This window comes from Rutilus rutilus (assembly GCF_951802725.1).
Source record: "Rutilus rutilus genome assembly, chromosome: 6".
In the NCBI taxonomy this organism is placed as follows: Eukaryota; Metazoa; Chordata; class Actinopteri; order Cypriniformes; family Leuciscidae; genus Rutilus; species Rutilus rutilus.
Genome location: NC_140214.1, coordinates 11,048,466 through 11,067,270, shown reverse-complemented (window position 1 = coordinate 11,067,270; position 18,805 = coordinate 11,048,466). Strand labels below are relative to the sequence as shown.

General features: G+C 38.5%; 1 protein-coding gene across 1 annotated transcript; it reads right to left on the bottom strand.

Annotated features, from left to right (window-relative positions):
* Positions 1 to 1,798: 1,798 nt before the first annotated feature.
* dnaaf11 (dynein axonemal assembly factor 11) lies at positions 1,799 to 13,409 on the bottom strand. Its single transcript, XM_084410738.1, has 12 exons — positions 13,324 to 13,409; positions 12,975 to 13,142; positions 12,807 to 12,884; positions 12,366 to 12,538; positions 11,210 to 11,391; positions 10,720 to 10,899; positions 10,467 to 10,541; positions 9,203 to 9,265; positions 8,988 to 9,057; positions 8,587 to 8,682; positions 7,414 to 7,496; positions 1,799 to 2,976 (listed from the first exon to the last, which is right to left on the bottom strand). The coding sequence occupies exons 1-12, from the start codon at positions 13,331 to 13,333 to the stop codon at positions 2,784 to 2,786; spliced, it is 1,371 nt and encodes a 456-aa protein (XP_084266864.1). The 5' UTR covers positions 13,334 to 13,409; the 3' UTR covers positions 1,799 to 2,783.
* Between the last annotated feature and the right edge of the window lie 5,396 nt (positions 13,410 to 18,805).

Sequence of the window (18,805 nt, the reverse complement as noted above, 5' to 3'; positions counted from 1 at the left end):
ACTTGCTATTACTAAAAGTTGCAGGGCAGTGTTGATACGTTTCTGTGCTCCTATTTCTGTTACTCCACTCTCTCCATTTGCGAGTATGTGCACCTGTGCATTAAACGGTTTTATTGCACACCTTTTCAGGCAGACCATGGTATAAAACCGTTTAATGCACAGGTTATTCCAAATCAGTTTTATCACCATTCTATATTAATGCGCTGTTTTCATTGAAGCGCACATACACATACGTCACTCGCACACAGCATTATCTAACTGCTAGATCTAACAAACTCTGGGAGTACTGTGGGTTCGGACCAAATACCGAGCCCGGAGCCCTCTCCTCGGGGACGGCACGGCAAATACGCACACCATTTATTCTTATCGGACTTATTTGTAAGTGTGAACTCGTGAAAATCGTTTCATTCACAGTTAGCTGTGGATTATCCCTTACTTAGTGTCAATGTTGAAAACAGTTTTGCTGCTGAATATGTTTGTGTAAGCTATGACAAATAGAAAGTGTAAAAGAACAAAAAAAAAATTTAACACTATAAAACTCTTTAATGTCAGGAGAGACATAATGGACTGAAGAGGGCGGGTTTCTATGGAAGGCCTGAAACCGGATCCCACGGTTGCGTTGTTGTGTCTACTTCATACGTGAGTAACTTTGTAATAGCTGTTTCACAGAACCAAGATATGCTGTTGTTGTAATGTAAGCTATAGTAACAGGACAGTTTTGGGTGTCATTGTTTGTCTGAAGCTGCTGGCAACAAACAACTCTTGCTTGTATATACACTTGTATGTTTATTTTTTGTACTTTCTTGATGTTCGTTTGTCATTTTTGCTTTATTTTTCATAAAGTGTTATTTTGCTTTGCTTCAAGCTATGATAAAGAGACATCCAGTCTTGCATTGCGCAAAATCTTGTGCATTTTGGGGGCGGAGCAATGAAGGGAGGGGTGTGTATGTTTGGCTTGATTTCAAATATCAAGTGTTTCTCAGAAATCACTTACTGCACCTTAAGGCATGAGACATTCGTGCTAAATTTCCAATTAAACTTTTCACTTAAATGGTTGTGTGCTGATAATATAATTTGTAAAGAAAATGTTGGTCGTTGTTACATTAGAAAATCAAAATACAAGCTAAGACATTTGGCCCCCACTGTATTTTTATAGAATCTGGTTAGCCTGAAAGGAATGAATTAAAATAATCTCTAAATACTGCTCTTTGAAGTGTAATCTGTTTACTCCATTGAAGCGAAGCGTCTCTGAAATGGCTTTTATAAGATTTAGTCCAGAACAGCACAGGGCTGTTTAAATGTCAGCAGTACGGTAAATTACTCATCTGCTGACAGGAGTTTTTAATAAAGGTGGAAATGAAACTAGCACAGCCCATCTGCACATATCGATAATTCACTTTTACACTCATAAAGCAGCAGTGGAAAAGACCCAGGCATAATCCTGGAGAATAACACTTAAACACTGAGGAAAGGTACATACCTGCTGCTGACCCAGAGTGTGAGCTATAAAGAAAGCCTGTGTACTGTGATGTGTGTTTGACCTTGTGTGTGTGTGTGTGAGCTGTAAGGAGTGTGAACTATAGGGTGAGTATATCTTCTTGCTTTCCTGAAAATAGAAATACTGCAGAGAAATGAGCTCATCTGTTGGCAGTTACACATCTGACCTCTTCAGCACACAAACACACACACACAAAACAGTATTTACCTTCAAAGACTTTTGATGAATAGAAACAGCATTCATTTGGAAAAAAAATTTGTAACAATGTAAAAAGTCTTCACTCTCACTATTAACTGTTTAATTGAATGCATTATTGCTGAAAAGAAGTAGTCATTTCTTTAAAGTGTGCAGCTCTGAAACTGTGTCACCTCATAATGCTTATTAACCACAGACTAATTGGCTTTGGCAGTTTATTTTCAAATGGAAACTCATTGACATAGACCTTATTCAGAGCAGCGATATGACAGGAATGAAAGCGAGGCTGAGAGGGGTAGACTTAGGCCTACTATATTTTCAATGGAATCCACTGTAAAAAAAAAAAAAAAAAAAAAGGGATGTAGGCTATAAAGCTCCTAGATCGTGTATCATTTTCCACAACTCATATTGTCTGGGTTTTTTTGTTTACGGAAATCTCTTTGAAAGTTATTTTTGGCAGCGTTTCGTCAGCAGAACAATCCAAAAACACATCAATTACCAGTATAACCCACTGAAGAGATCACAGCCTCGCTTTCATTCCCTTTGAAATTCCCCCCACAGCGCTGCTGTGAATAACAAGGTCAATTAAAAGTTCACTTTGCATGGCCTATTTTAGAAAAGTTAAATCATTTTAATTGTAATGATGCTATGACTACTAATAGCTAGAAACAAATGACAATTTAAATTAGTAGGCCAGAGGCCAGAAACAGCGCAAGTAATACATTTTCACACATCCTGAAAAACACACCAAAACAGGCATTTTTTATAGACATGGCATAAGAGACATCTCCTCCTTTATATCAGACAGACATGACTGTAAGTCAATAAATGAGTATCTGAGTGAGTGTGTTTGATCGAGAGAGTGAGAACACATTGATAGTGAAGGATCTGTAGCAGTGAAATATTCAGCGAGCTTTAATGAGACTGACAATTACTCATCTGCTTAACTATACGTCTAATGAAGAGTGCTAAATATATCTCACATTATTTCATCACACGCACGGTTCCACAAGCTCAGCAGAGAGGGAGATTACGCTTATGCTCACTTGCTGTGTCATTTCATATCATTTTCTCTCTCTCTCTCTCTCGTTCACATAAGTGGAGGCACTTCTGGATCATCTAAAAAGTCCTTTGACACTGGCCTCTCCTCGACGCCACAATGCTGGTGAGGCTGTGAGAGTTGCAGGGGCTTGTGGGAAGACTCCTTTCCTTGGGGAACAATGTTGGCCAGAATCCCAGCCAGACCGGGATCCACCTCCAATAATTCACGCCCTGGCGCTGCCCTGCAGAGAGACAGGTCTGTCTGAGATTGCCGTTTTGTTGTATTTTAAGAATTTATTAGTCTATAACTCTAGCCTAACTGTTCAGTCAGCACAATCCCTGCAAAATTGGTCAGTTTCCCCACCTGCTCTTTGCTAAATCCCATCCAACACAAAGACACACCCTATATGACAAATTTGACCCTGTTTACTTCATGAATAAATGTCCTAGTTCTTATTGTGATTCATCAGTGCTCTAGACTGGGTAAAACCTGTACATTCTTCTATCCTGCTTCCGTTACAAATTTGCGGGGACCAATCACAAACTGGCTTATCCACCTTGCGCGCTATTGGCGGGTTTAATCCAATCCAATTCCTTTAACCCCTCGACTATGCTCAATGGCTTCTTTAGTTTAGCAAACAAATCGCTCGAGTGGGTGTAAAATAAGTTTTTTTGCACAACCTGCAAAAATCGCTCTATGCCATTGCTGCTTATGCAAAACACTGATCAATGCTCCAAACCAACATGTTTCTTGACACGTTTCCTGCCTGGAGTTTTCGCTGCAAAGTATGTCACCTGGATCATTGGTCTGATTGGTTGAAGGACTATCCAATTGCGTACAGAGTCATTTGAACTATGCCCATTGATCACGCCTCTTGTGCAGTAGAAAATACAGAGCAGACTCCCCAGACTAATGTTCAATCTTAAAAGATTGAGCTTGGTCTGGTGATAGCCAGACTATCAGTGCACCATATTCTAAAGAAAAAAAAAGTTACGTAAGAGACTGCATAATCTTAATCTATAAAACTCTCAAATGACTTTTCAGACAAAACAGGCTGTATGGGTGAATGGTAAATGTTAGAAGGTCTAGCCGAGGTGCATGAGTTTTGAATGCCCAGAATAAACCGCAGATATGAGCTTTAAACAAACATACATTTCGTGACACAATGGCAGTAGAATTTTTTTTAAATATGCAGGTTTTCTCCTCCGCCATTGACGCTTGCTGTTTGGTGCGAGATGCATTTTGGGATATCTGGCTGTCTCAAGTTTGCACAAGTTACCTCCTGATGCATCCTCGATAAAAGAGGTAGAGCAAGAACACATCCAGGGATTTTAACTGTACTTGGCTAGCTGTGAACTTTGAATTGGAACAGCACTTGGGCAGCGAATGATGAAGTTTCACAAGTCCGCAAGTACAGACAAGAACGCATAATGAGAAAGGGCTCGTTTAGTCACTGCTTGAAAAGTAGTAAGCAGTGAGGTAAGCTGATAAATGCCCATTAATACACTACTGCTGTCCACCATGACAACATCATCACGTTTTACTTGCATAGAAACACAAATCCCAGTATGATGCCCGCCCATCAAAATGACCATCGAAATCAGCCCTGATATGCTGTGGACTCAAACTGAAAGACTTGTGTCTTCAGCGCACAGTAGGGCTATATTTAAACTGTTTGCTAGTACGATCCAGGACAATTTCTGCTTAATTATTTGACTACACAATAACACTAATACAGTATGTTATTTATAGTACAGTATTAGAGTCCCTCTTTTTATCTCTACTTGCACCTCTTTCATGGTTTAAGAATGAATCACTGAAAATTTAATTAGTGCGGCAACTGAAACCTGATTGGACTCTGAATTACAGATAGTGTGCAATTACATTGTAGTTTCAGAGCCAATCAGTGCCTCGGCGGGTACATTATCACACACACAGATGATTTACAGAAAGTGCAATGATTTCCTCAGGGGCAGGAACACAAGCACAGGTGTGTTAGTGTGTGTATGACCTGAGGGTCTCAGTAAATAATAACACGAGCGTTTGTGTGTATGTGAGAGCAAGAGCATCTGACCTCGCACAGTGTGTCAGGAGGTCAGGAGTAATAATCAGGTTCGGATAATGTCATCCATCAGGATGAAGTCAGAGCGGAAGAGTAAGTGTTTGTGAGGGGAATGACAGTAACTGGCTTATTTGCATCTTCTTTGCATTTTTATTAGGTCTTTAATGTTATACCCTGGTGTTCACTTACTGCGCTGATAAAGCGACTGAAGGACACACACAGACACATGATCGCACAATGGAATGAAACCTTAAAGTCATCGAACTAATTCCACAGCCACACGGGTTAATGCAAACAGGCATTAAGACCCATTAGGCGTGCGTGCACACACACACAAGGGATATTGTTCTGTGTGAAAGTGAACCCCACAAGCCCTGCTGCTGTGAACTGCAGAGATAAAACTAGAGGACGAGAGGGAGGTCTATAAAGAGAGATCAATTATAAGACAGATAAGCGTGTATGTGTGTATATATTGCAATTTAGTCTTTTAGCAAACTTAGCTCTAAAGCCACATTCCTAATGAGAAGCTCAGTGTCCCTGGAGTGACCTGCAGTTGAGTGTTTTGCTCAAGGACACAACTTCGATTCTTGTCATCTTAAATGGATCGTTCAACCAGAAATGAAAACACTGCCACCATCTCACTCACCCTCATGTCATATGAATGCCAGATTTTTATTTTTTAGTGGAATACATAAGTTATTTTGCAGAATTCTGTTTTAAAGGGTCATGAAACCCTAAACCAAATTGTCTGAGATTTTAACAGAGGTATGTGTGTTGAACACCATTGAAGACAATGTTAGCATCTGTTAGATTTAATAGTAGGGGGAAAATGGTTAAATTTTAGTTTTTTCCCGCTATTTTCATCTTCCGGGTTTAAAATCTTCATCGTCACAGGCTATGACGTGGCAGAGCACTTATCCAGAATTTTCTTATCCAATGAGAAGACACTTGCTCTTAATTATTCATGACACCACGTGGAACTTTCCAATGACAGACATATCAAACTGTGATATCGCGTAGTAGATGAGAGAGCAATGATGGGACGCGCGTTTGGTTTCGTGGTGCAAAAGTTCCAGTGCATCTTTCCCCGCGATGCTGCCCGGGCTAGACTCTGGCTGCGGGCGGTTGGTTGGCCATCAACCACGGACACATCTAAACTCTGTGTGTGTAGCAACCATTCAACGGGAGAATGGTGGACTTCGGCCTTGTACACTGTGGCAGAAATTTAATATGTTCTATATGTTTGCATTTTCTTATATTCATAGAATCTTAGAAATATGATGATAATCAGATGAATGTAGTGTTACTACATATTCTTATTAATATATGTATGTGTATGTCCTTGTATATGACCGGACAAAAGTTAATGTGACAATGTATGACCGAGACAGAGAGTCTCCATTCAAGGGTGTAATATGATTAAGTATAATAGACAAATCTAAACAATATGTTAGTTATGGCTAAGATGTATCTTGATGTAGCCTCGGGAAAACAACCTTGGGGGAGGAACAACTATAAAGAATGAAGGATACCCCCCACTCGTTGTCACACTCTGCAGGCACTTTGTAATGACTGTATGACTGTTGACCTTTCCTTGCAAGGGAATAAATTATTGTTAAAGACAATTGATACCTGTTTGTCTCTTATTCAGTGATGTAAAATTGTTTGCCACTACAATTTGGCGTAGTCGGCAGGATTCCTTGGATGTGTCTCTTGGACCCGAGAGCGGACGGTGTTTGGCCACCTGGACTGAGTAGTTCCAGCCCTACCTCGCAAACTTGAGAGAGAGGGGCCGACCGCAGGGGCCCAAGAGAGACACCACTGGAATCATCAAAAGAACTGAAGTGGCGTAAGCTGAGACTGGTAAGAGACAAAGTCTAAATTGTTGAAAAGGGATGAACTCATGATGGTCAATGGAGGTTGCGTCTAGTGATGCGGTCCCGAGGACTTTTCTATTGCTTCAGAGGTGTGTGTGTGTCTGTGTGTGTGTCTAAAATGTAACCCTGACCGTTTTACTTGCCTTTTGTTAAATAATCACTCGTTAAAATTTAGATATTTCGATAATACCTCAATTGTATGGAACGTATGCTTCATTTGTGAAAATTTCTGTCACTGTCCATCTTTATTATGTGGGTTTAGGGGGCGCGTAGATCTAGGCTATGTACGGAACTTTTTTTTTTTTTTTTTTCGGAAAATTTATTATTTTCAAATATATGCATCTATAGTGTGTATAGAAACAATTTATATGTTTTAAATACAATTATGATTACTGTAGGCTAATATATGTAGCAGTTACTTTTGAAAGGACAAAAATAAGGTGTCCGTGTATTTCATTAGACTTTAACTTTTCCAGCTATTAAAAAAATCTAGCATTTCCTCACGTGTTACCACTGATTTTTAGTGACAGTCGATATGCATGGGCCACTGGCGATGACAGTTCCCCCCTCTCCCCTCTCCCCCTCTCCCCTAAAAACTAACCCGATACTGACCAAGGTTACATTTATTTGGTCTGGAGTGGTATAAAGATCAAGATCATAATATTAAGACATGAATACAGATGTGTGTATGTGACACACACATTCACATAGACAGGCAGCTGAACTGCAACTGAATTACCTGGGCTCTTTCTTTGTTTTCTGGTTACTGGTAACACTGGTCGGCCTTACTGTGGGTTTCTTTGGTTTTATCTGTCCATGTGCCTAGAAAATAAACACAAATATATCAGATATATTTTAAGGCACAGGCTAGTTTTACACAGTCTAGATATGTATAAAAAAACGTATCTACTAAAAAAAAAAACACTAGTAAATGAACTGATCATTTAACCAGACTTTCAGAAAGCTGTTAGCAGGCACCTTTATACAACCGTTTTTTTAGGTTCCCATTCCAGTTTCACTGCACTTCAAGTGGGTAGTTGACATGAACCATATTTTTTTTTGGATGTTAGGTTAAACATTACACTACCATTCAAAAGTTTGGGGTCAGTAAGATATATATATATTTTTTTTTTTAATGTTACAAAAGATTTCTATTTCAAATAAATGCTGTTCTTTTGAACTTTCTATTTATCAAAGAATCCTGGAAAAAATTTATCAGTTTCCACAAAATTATTAAGCAACACCACAGTTTTTAACAGTGATAATAAGTTTCTTGAGCGGCAAATCATCATATTAGAATAATTTCTGAAGGATCATGTGACACTGAAGACTGGAGTAATGGCTGCTAAATATTCAGCATTGCATCACCGGAATAAATTTCATATATCAAACCTAAAAACAGGTATTTTAAATTGTCATAATATTTCACAATATTACTGTTTTCACTGTAAGTAAATGCAGTCATGGTGAGCTAGTGTACATAAATATATAAGAAAAGGTTTGTAGTGCTGTGAATGGTCACCGTTTTTTGCATCTTGCAACATTTTTAAGTATATTTTTGCATTCAATAATTAATTTTAAATGTACAGCACGTCACACCACTGGACATGTCAGCTTTCTCAGCTAACTATATTATGGCATAGTTCTGGGATTATGTTTAAAGGGATCATTTTAACAGATATTATGATTTTATGAGATTTCTCTTGCTGAAGTTCATGCTGCACATACTGACAATCAGTTGTTTTATTTGTCGAATATAAGCTTAATGAGATTTTTAGATCATCAGGTTTCATTGAACTTATTACACATGGTCACTGAGGGAATAAACCCCCTATATATATGAAAACTGGAATGGAAATGATGTTCAAAGACATCAGGTGTTTGAGGAGTGTTTCAGGTGTACCAGCCGTACCAGAGGCAGGGTGAGGAGCAGGTGGCCGGTGGTTTGGGATCTCTGTGCTGTGCTGTTGTCAGGTGCCACTTCTGCAGGCAAAACCAGCTGGAACACCTGCACACACACATACACTTTAATTAATGTGGGGTTTCAAGCACTTGCCACTGTAAAAGTGAACTACAGTATAAACTAGTCATAAACTCATTTCCATCAATACTGAGAGTCACACACACATGTACATCTGGGGTGTGGTGAAGCGAGAGCCGTTACTTTGTGCTGGTCTGCGGCAGATTTGTGAGGAAATGAGGCAGAATAAAGAGTGTAGATTTAATGCTGGCTAATCAGCTTTAAAGGTCAAACTCATCAGATGAGAGTGAGAGAGAGATGGAAAGAGAGAGAAAGAGTGATGGATAATCTACCTTTCCTTTGACGGTCACTCTCACATATGTTGGCTGAACATCCACATCCAGCAGGGAGGTGTCCATGTGCCTACAGCACAGAAGAGAGCAACATGAGTGTGTGCCGTTAGGAGAAAAGTTACTAAATGACGACCAAATACACTCAGAAGTTCACTCAGAGAGAAGTAATACTGCTAAATCATGACTTGGTTATGTTGTGGCGAGTGTATCTGTACCTGTAAACATGTAAATCCAGAACCATGCAATTGTTCTCGTCCTCAGTAAGACTGAAGTCCAACCTTGCAGACAGAGATCAGATTGAATAATTATATCCAAACTCAAACCGCTACTGTAGGGTTTGAGTATGTGTGTGACCTCATTCATGTCGCTGCTTGGAGTGGAGCTCTGTTGATATAGATTTATGATATAGGCTATATCTTTCCTGTGTCCTAGTTCAGCCATCTTACATGTTGTTGATTCTCACTATAAATAGAATTGTGTTTTCAGTTGGGCTTTTACGGCTTCCATGCCCTAGTCTCATTTAGCCAAAATTCAATCATTGCACAAAATTCAAATGTATCATTCCCATTTTTAATATTTTTTTTCTGTTTGCATACCCTCACTGAGCTATGACCTCATGCACAACTCTGTTTGGACATTTGCATTTTGTATTTTCTCCATGGGTTTTTGGGATTTTGTTTTGAATGTTGGCTTGTTTCTTTTAACCTGTTAACTGTCACCCCTTTTTAAGCATAGACTTGAAAATGCACTGAGCTTAAATGGTGGTAATTAATGAACAATTTGCAAAACAGACCTACGGTTGGCTTCTTTTTACAGAAGACACTCTACAGATGACACTCTGCAAGTGAAAGCATTTTTATACAAAATATATATTTTACAAAATATTTTGGGACTTGCTTTGGAATTGCAACAAAATTAAAGCCATATGTCTAACCAAGTTGTGTTCCAAATTTGAAGTTGATATCACAAAAATAGCCACCAGTGACACCCATACTCCACTGAAATGATTTTGATGCATTCCCCAGAGACAAATTAATACATTTCTGTCACAGTATCACTTCTATCACAAAACAGTGGCCAAATATACAACAGTGTTTTGTCAAGATTTGAAAAAGATTTGATTTAAAATCCTTGGGAGCCCCAAGGTTTTTTAAAGGTTTATCAGCACCATTTCCATGGTAACGCAATGTCCAATTTCAAAATGATGAATTTTAATTTTTAATGTTTAAATAAACTTACATGAGTCCTGACCCTTTCAGATCAGAAATTCAAAATGATTGCTACACCATTTCTGACAGTATGGGTAAAAAGGTTTTATCTGTCCACTAGGACACAAAGTCAAGGTAGGTGTGTGTGTGTGTGTGTGTGTGTGTGTGTGTGTGTGTGTGTGTGTGTGTGTGTGTGTGTGTGTGTGTGTGTGTGTGTGTGTGTGTGTGTGTGTGTGTGTGTGTGTGTGTGTGTGTGTGTGTGTGTGTGTACTTTGGCTCGTTGACGTTCAGCACTCGTCCGTTTGCGGTGATCAGAGTTCTGGGGGTTTTCGTTTTAGGCTTCTCCCTGTAGAAAGAATCGACTGCTATAAGTGAAGGCGTTTACAGCAAAAACATTCAAAAGCTTAATGTCTTTCTCTCTTTGTATCTCATAAAAATGTAAAGATTGTGAAATGGCATCACAGTGATAATTAGATATAGAGACCATTACAGTGATTTAAACCCCTTCTTAGTTAGCAAAGTACCTCTCTTTCTCATTGGCCCTCCTCTTGTCCTCCAGATGGCGATGGGTCTCTAGTCTGGATTCTGGTGTGAATGCGCATGGCTTTTCCCAGAATTCCCTCTCCTTATCCTCTGCGTCTGTGTGAGCCTTCGAGCTTGATTCTGGATTTTGATGGGTCCCATTTTGGTTCTCAGAGAGCGATCTGTGAGAAATCATTGCAGTTAAGTCTAATTAAAGAGAAAAACTCACAGGACAGGCACAAAGCAGATAACACTCACTGTTTTACCCAAAACTCCATAGTACGTTCACATTCTCAATGTCAGGTGCTTCATTCTTAAAGAAGCTTTACTAAGGGGATTTTTGGGGTGAATTAGTATAAAATTTGTGTGTACCTTCCACTGTGTGAATTATACCCTGATTGCTGAGAAAAAAATATTGCTTAAATTAATTTCTAAAAGGTAATTTTCAGGGTACAAACTTTTCCAAACTTCAGCTCTCTTAAAGACACTCACTGGTTTATTTGAGGATGCTCCTGCTCTTCCATGGTTGAGGTCTCTTTCAAACCACTCCTCTTCTGCTTCTCTCTCGTCTCTAAATACTCTGCCTCCTGCTCTAAAACGCGTCTCCTGACTGCATCCAGTACCTGCAGGGCCTGGATACGCTCAGCTCGACCAATTTCTTTCCCGTCCAACCACTGCAAAGCACAGAAGAAATCATTAATTCCAGGGGCGTTTCCTCCGAGGAGGCAAGGGAGGCAGTGCCTCCTCAAAATAAGTGTATAAATCACTTGTTTTTCTAAAGCAACACTGTCCAACAGGAACACCAGCAGGTAAAGTAACAGCAAGAGTCCGCGTCTCTCGTGCCTCCCCTGAGCCCATTGACGTTTAACAGACCCCCTAAACCGTGCAGTGGTTTTGGTGGGGGGTAACTGAGAATGAATGGGGAAAGTCACGTGAGAGAAGGCAATGCCTCCATCGCGCTATGATTGGTTATGGTTGGATGTGATTGGTTTGTGCGATAAATCCCACCTCTTGTTTTCATGCGTGTTCGCGAATCGGTCTGAATGAACAAAATGATGCCGTTTAGGAAGACTAATTAAAAAGTAAATAAACATTTCAGCCATTTAGATATCACTGCTTTATCTCAAACTTGAAATGTACTGAAACCATAATGACTGTGGGTTTTTTTTAGTGAGCAATCTGCTTGGTGAAATTAAATGTAGGTAACATCTTCGTCTATGATTTACCGAGCTTGATAAATGATGAAAATAAGTTGACTATTAAAAAGAACAGCTGAACATCTAAAATACAAATAAAATATAGTTTAAATTGTGCCTTTTAGTTACTATTTAGAACTTTTAGAATCTTGATGAGATTTATGTTTGGTTTTAATGAATAGAACATTAATTACATTAAATACTAAATAGAATTTGATTTGGATTCTTTTTTTTATGTAGGTTAATGTTTATTTAACCAGGAAGAAAACAATGTGAAAACATTAAGTGTAACTGGGACCTGAATTTACATTTGATTTATATAAATAAAACATTAAGTAGCCTATATATATATAAAACATTAAAAAAACGAAGGACTTTGCCTTATTTCAGAACACCACTGCACGCCACTGATTCATTCATTGGACGAGGCTAAAAATGTCTCTCTACTGTACCTGTAGTTGAGGCAGAACTGCCACCACATACTGTCTGTATCCGTTAAAATCAGCACAGGGGTTTCCCACCAGGTAGAGCTCTCTGAGATGAAGGTTCTGCTTCAGAGACTCCACACTGCTCAGCTTTCCCACGAAATTCACTGTCAGGTCTAGTTTCTGTAAGCTCTCGCAGCCTACAAACAAATAAACACAAATATATTACTATGCGCATATAGAGTACATGAACTGGAGTGAAACAAAAACCACATACAGTATCTTCTGGTTAGAGTATATTTGCAACAAAACACACCATGCTTTCAAACAAAACCATTCAAAAAGAGTTACATTTTAAAATGATAAATCTATGTAGATATACTGCTAAAATTAAGTAAATTAAGTATAATATATAAACTGTTGGCAATAGGTTAAAATGAAAAGAAAATCAATGAAACATTCTGTCACCTTCTAAATTCTCAATGACTTCGATGTTGTTCAGTGCCAGATTTAAATATTCCAGCTTCTTTAGTCTGCCAACATTTTCTGCAGAAACAAAGTTACACTATATTAACAGCCTTTTATTTAACGCTAGTTGCTGTGTTCCCACTGATATGTACAGGAATGTCAGATTACCTATTTTAGGGATGAGGTTGTTTTGTAAGTAGAGGATTTTGAGTTCTCTGCACCATTTGTGGATGTGCTCGATCCTCTCGATGTCCTGCTGATGGAGGGAAACCTCCTCCAGGGAGAAGATCTCACCATTATTGTGTTCTGCTCTGCGGCGGATCAGATCCTCACTGACTGAACAGAAGAGAGACAGTAACGTTAGTTAGTTTACCAGCTAAACCGCAAACACAAAAAAATCCCATTAGAGTTTGTGTGGGAAGAAATATTATTTATTTAAAGATGTATATAATATACAACTGATTACTTAAAATAATTTATAAAAATATAGTCGTCACATAAAGAATAAAGCACTTACTGCGGACCATGGCTTGCTCGCGGTAGTGTTAAGGCGTTGCTATAGAAACGAACACGCTGCAGAATATGCAGGAACTGGTGCTTGTGTTTTCAGGCCTTTCCGTTGAAACATTCCAGCAGAGCAACACCAGAACCGGACAATCATTCAATATTCATTTCGACAAGAACAGCTCTAACACGATGTAATCCTTGCACATGTTTTAAACTATGTTTGTAGCTTTTTATCAAAGAAGCAGAGGCAAATTTGCGCTCTCGTTCCTCCGTTTATATTCAAGTAAGTTAGCAATTCTGTCATCTAGCGGTCAGGGTGAACAATAACACTCGACAAGACAGACGATGGATGTAGATTTTGGAGATGCTGAGTTGGAACCATAGGGTTGGAAGGAACCTGTTTAAACTTTGCGCGACCGACAGGTTTGAAAAACGCTTGTGTAAATTACAATAGGTTACTAACTGAGCTAAGGTAACTTACCTGTCAACACTCCCGTTTCCCCCAGGGAGTCTCCCGTATTTCACACCCATTTCCCGCCCCCCTCCCGTTTTGTTATTTCTCCCGTGAAACTCCCGTAATTTGTATCGCACAAACGTCGTTATGAATAATCACTCTTCAACGATCACAGATGGAGAACTGCAGAGATTAGTTGAGTCTTGGGGTCAGAAGCCATAGCTACCACAAAAAAAAAAAAAAAAAAAAAACCCTAGCAGCTACATCCCACATGTTGTTTGGGAGGGTTTCAAGAAAAATCCTCCTCGCTCATCCAAAAACAAACTCTAGCAAATTCAGTTGTCAGACACGACTGGAACTTCAAACGGCACAGGGTTCTGTGGTCAGATGAAACTAAAAAAAAGGAGCTTTTTTTTGCAGCAAACACACTAGATGGGTTTGGTGCACACAAGGATAAAAAGTACCCCATGTGTACAATTTAATATACCGATGGATCTTTAATGTTGTGACCATATTTTTCTGCTGGAAGTCCTGGACGTCTTGTTCAAATACATGGCATCGTGGATTCTATCAAATATCACCAGATAAAAAATAAAAACCTGACAGCTTCTGCTAGAAATCTTATGATGGGCCATGGTTGTATCCTCCATCAGGACAATGAGCCAAAACAAACTCAAAATCAACAAAAATGTGTCAGTGACACAAAATGAAGCTTCTGCCATGGCTGTCCCAGTTCCCTGACCTGAACCCTAAATGAGTGGGTTGAACTGAGGAGAAGCACCAACATGGATCTGGGAATCTGCAGGATCTGGAGAGATTCTGTATGGAGAAATGGTCTCTGATCTCTTGTAAGTTGTTCTCCAAACTCATTAGGCATTATAGGAGAAAAGTCAGGACTGTTATCTTGGTAAAATGAGATTGCAAAAAGTATTAAATAAAAAGGTTGCCCATATTTGTGGCCAACGTGTTTTGGAGAAAAACATTTATTTCATCATGTCATTCCCCCGCACTTTCAATTATTTTACTTCAATGAAAGGTTAAATTTTTGCACATTTTTTGAATGAAAGATCAAAAGGATAAACAATGCAGATTTATTTTTACAGCCATTTCTGATCATATTTACCAGGGGTGCCATTCATTCTTACCACAACTGTATTTAGTCAAGAACGAAAGACTTGAGAGAATATTCTATGTGCAGCAGTTTTTAATAACTAAATCAAAAATAACAATAATACTCAGGCATCCACACTCAGGGATGGTACCCTTTAAAAGTGTTCTAATATACTTTTGCTACCAATATGTACCTTTGAGGTACTAATACGCACTTTTTAGGTACAAAGGTGCAGGCCTGCCTTTTTTCTGAGAGTGTAGGCAATCTCAAGTCAAGTCAAGTCACATTTATTTATATGGTGCTTTATACAAAACAGATTGTTTCAAAGCAGTTTTACAGAGATAACAGGAAAATAATGCAAAAAAGTTTGTATCCAGAAGAAAATAGTGTCACAGTTCAGCTTAAGTAAGTTCAGTGATGTTTAATTTTTGTTTTAAATAAGTTATTAATTTAGTTCATTAATAAATATATATATATATATATATATATATATATATATAGCCGCTCTGGAGTAAACCGTGATGTCATCGTCCAGCTCAGTTCAGTTCTTGTATAATAGTGTCATTGCAGGCAGATCAATATTATTGTTGAATATTAAATTAAATGTTAAATTTAATGTCCCCAACTAAGCAAGCCAAGCCAATGGCAACAAAGGTGGAAAATGGCGAAAGTGGCAAGGAACCAAAACTCCATCAAGTGGCAGAATGGAGAAAAAAAAACTTGGGAGAACCCAGGCTCAGTCGGAATATTCAGAATATTATCCAGTTCCATCTGTTTGAAGATCGGAGTCACGCCGGTATGGAGACGGGTTTGTTGAGGATCAACATTGGCAAGTTTTATCTGCCTGGAAGAGGATGTGTGTCTTTTTAAACTCCAACTAGAATTGGCAAGTTTCGTCGGGGTGCGAAGAGATATAGAGCTGAGTATCATCGGCATAACAGTGAAAACTAATCCCATGCTTCCTAATGATATATCTCCCAAGGGTAGCATGTACAGAGTGAACAGCAACGGTCCTAGTACTGAGCCTTGTGGTACTCCATACTGAACTTGTGATCAATAAGACATTTCTTCATTTACTGCTACAAACTGATAATGGCCAGATAAGTATGATTTAAACCATGCTAATGCAATTCCACTAATGCCAACATAATTTTCGACTCTATTTAAAATAATGTTGTGGTCAATGGTATCAAATGCAGCACTAAGATCAAGTAACACTAATAGAGAGATACAACCACGATTGGATGATAAGAGCAAATCATTTGTATCTCAGTACTATGGCACAGTCTAAATCCTAACTGGAAATCCTCACATATACCATTTCTTTCTAAAAAGGAACATAGTTGTGAGGATACTGCTTTTTTTTTTTTGTATTTTTGCCAAAAAGGGTAGATTTGAGATCGGCCTGTAATTGACTAATTCTCTAGGATCAAGTTGCGTTTTTTTTAATAAGAGGTTTAATAATAGCCAGCTTAAAAGTTTTTGGTACATATCCTAGTGACAAAGATGAATTATTGATAATAAGAAGAGGATCTATGACCTCTGGAAGCATCTCTTTCAGTAGCTTAGTCAGTATAGGGTCTAACATAATTATGTTGTTGATTTAGATGATTTAATGAGTTTAACGAATTCTTCCTCTCCTATTGCAACAAATTAATGGAATTTTTCCTCAGGGACACTATAATGCACTGCCTGATGCGATATGTAGTAGATGGTTGCTAGTTATAATTTTCTCTCTAATATTATCAATCTTGTAAGTAAAGAAGTTCATAAAGTCATTACTGCTATGCTCTTTGGAAACTTCAGAAGAAGAAGCTTTATTTCTTGTTAATTTAAGTCAAGTCAAGTCAAGTACATTTGTATAGCGCTTTTCACAATACAGATTGTATCAAAACAGCTTCATAGTATTAAATTAAAATAATACAACAAGGTTTGTTTCTAGTGGAATTTATTGATTGATAAAATGAAATTAAATATCCCCAAAATATCCCCAACTGAGCAAGCCAAAGGCAACAGTGGCAAGGAACTGAAAAACTCCATCAAGTGACCTAATGGTGTCCTAAAACTCCATCAGGTGACCTAATGGAGAAAAAAAACAAAAAAAAAACCTTGGGAGAACCCAGGCTCAGTCGGGGGCCAGTTCTCCTCTGGCGTTTATGAACTAGAGGCCGGATTGTAGTTTGAACTGTAAGATTAAAAATATTATATGAATGCCTGGCTGAAGAGATGCGACTTTAATCTAGTTTTAAACTGGGAGAGCGAGTCTGAGCAACGAACACTATCAGGAAGACTTTTCCAGAGTTTTGGAGCTAAATGTGAAAATGCTCTCCCTCCTTTGGTGGTTCTGGATATCCTAGGTATTACCAAAAGCCTTGAATTTAGTGATCTTAAAGAGCGCTATGGATTATAGGGCGATAGAAGATCCGTTAAATAGAAATGGAGCTAAGCCGTTTAGGGCTTTATAAGTCAGTAGCAATACCTTGTAATTAATACGGAACTTTATAGGTAACCAATGCAGTGATGATAAAATCGGTGTTATATGATCATATTTTCTTGATCTAGTAAGAACTCTAGCGGCGGCATTTTGGACTAACTGTAGCTTGTTTATTGAGGATGTAGGACAACCAGCTAATAAAGCATTACAGTAATCTAGTCTCGAGGTCATGAATGCATGAACTAACTTTTCTGCATCAGAAACTGATAGCATGTTACGTAGCTTAGCAATGTTTCTAAGGTGGAAAAAGGCTGTTTTTGTAACATATGAAATATGATTTTCAAAAGACAGGTTGCAGTCTAGTATAACACCCAGGTCTTTTACTGTAGAGGATAAAGTAACAGGACATCCTACGATGTTAAAGTTGTATTGTGAGAGGTTTTGTGGGCGGTTTTTTGAACCGATGTTCAAAAAAGTGTCTGTTGCAATATCAAGTTCTTCTAAGCTATCTGGGATGCTGAGGAGATGAAACTGATCAGGAAGATTATTAATAAAGCAATCTTTAGTGGCAGAAGTGATAGTTCTAACATATTTGTAACACAGAGTCGGCTTTGCAACCTAGGCTAAATGGAGTATACACGAGACTAGATAATGATCTGAGATGTCATTGCACTGCTGCAGAATTTCAACGGCATTAACATTGATTCCATGTGACAATATTAGATCTAAAGTATGATTATGACAATGAGTGGGTCCTGACACGTGTTGTCTAACTCCAATAGAGTTCAGAATGTCTCTAAATGCTAATCACAATGCGTCTTTTTTGTTATCTATGTATATTAAAATCACCAACAATTAGGACTTTATCTGCAGCCAGTACTAACTCCGATAAAAAAAATCTGCAAATTCTTTGATAAAGTCTGTGTGGTGCCCTGGTGGCCTGTATACAGTAGCTAAAGCACAAATGTCAAGCGCAATTTATGATTTACACTAGATAGTGTTACATTAGAAATTACAAAGAACTAGAACAGAACAACCACAATGACAGTACAAACTGAGGGCTAGCTATACACAAACTAATCATGGGTAAAATAGGACAGGTGTGACTAAATCAATGAACTAATGAGTAAGAAACTAATCAGAAGTGGGAACAAAGGAAACAGGATCAGAAAACTGTGAAATTAAAACAAAAAATGATGTCCCTAAAGCTTGATGGCAGTAACTTTTGGAACATTGACATTTATTTGAAGTGAGCAAGATTTTAACTGATTTAACAACTTTATTGCTTATATCAGGGTTCACCAATCTCGGTCCTGGAGGGTCGCTGTCCTGCCCTGTTTAGCTCCAACACACCTGTTTGAAAGTTTCTAGTATGCCTAGTGAGACCTTGATTAGCTGGTTCAGGTGTGTTTAATTGGGGTTGGAGCTAAACTCTGCAGGACAGCAGCCCTCCAGGACCGAGATTCGTGAACCCTGGCTTATATCTACCCCAA

What these genes read in the sequence shown, in the direction of transcription:
- dnaaf11 (XM_084410738.1), bottom strand. An exon ending in GAGCATCCTCAAATAAACCA is followed by an intron (nt 10,900 to 11,209) that starts GTGAGTGTCTTT and finishes GATTTCTCACAG; the next exon opens with ATCGCTCTCTGAGAACCAAA. An exon ending in TGCTCCTCACCCTGCCTCTG is followed by an intron (nt 7,497 to 8,586) that starts GTACGGCTGGTA and finishes TTTATTTTCTAG; the next exon opens with GCACATGGACAGATAAAACC.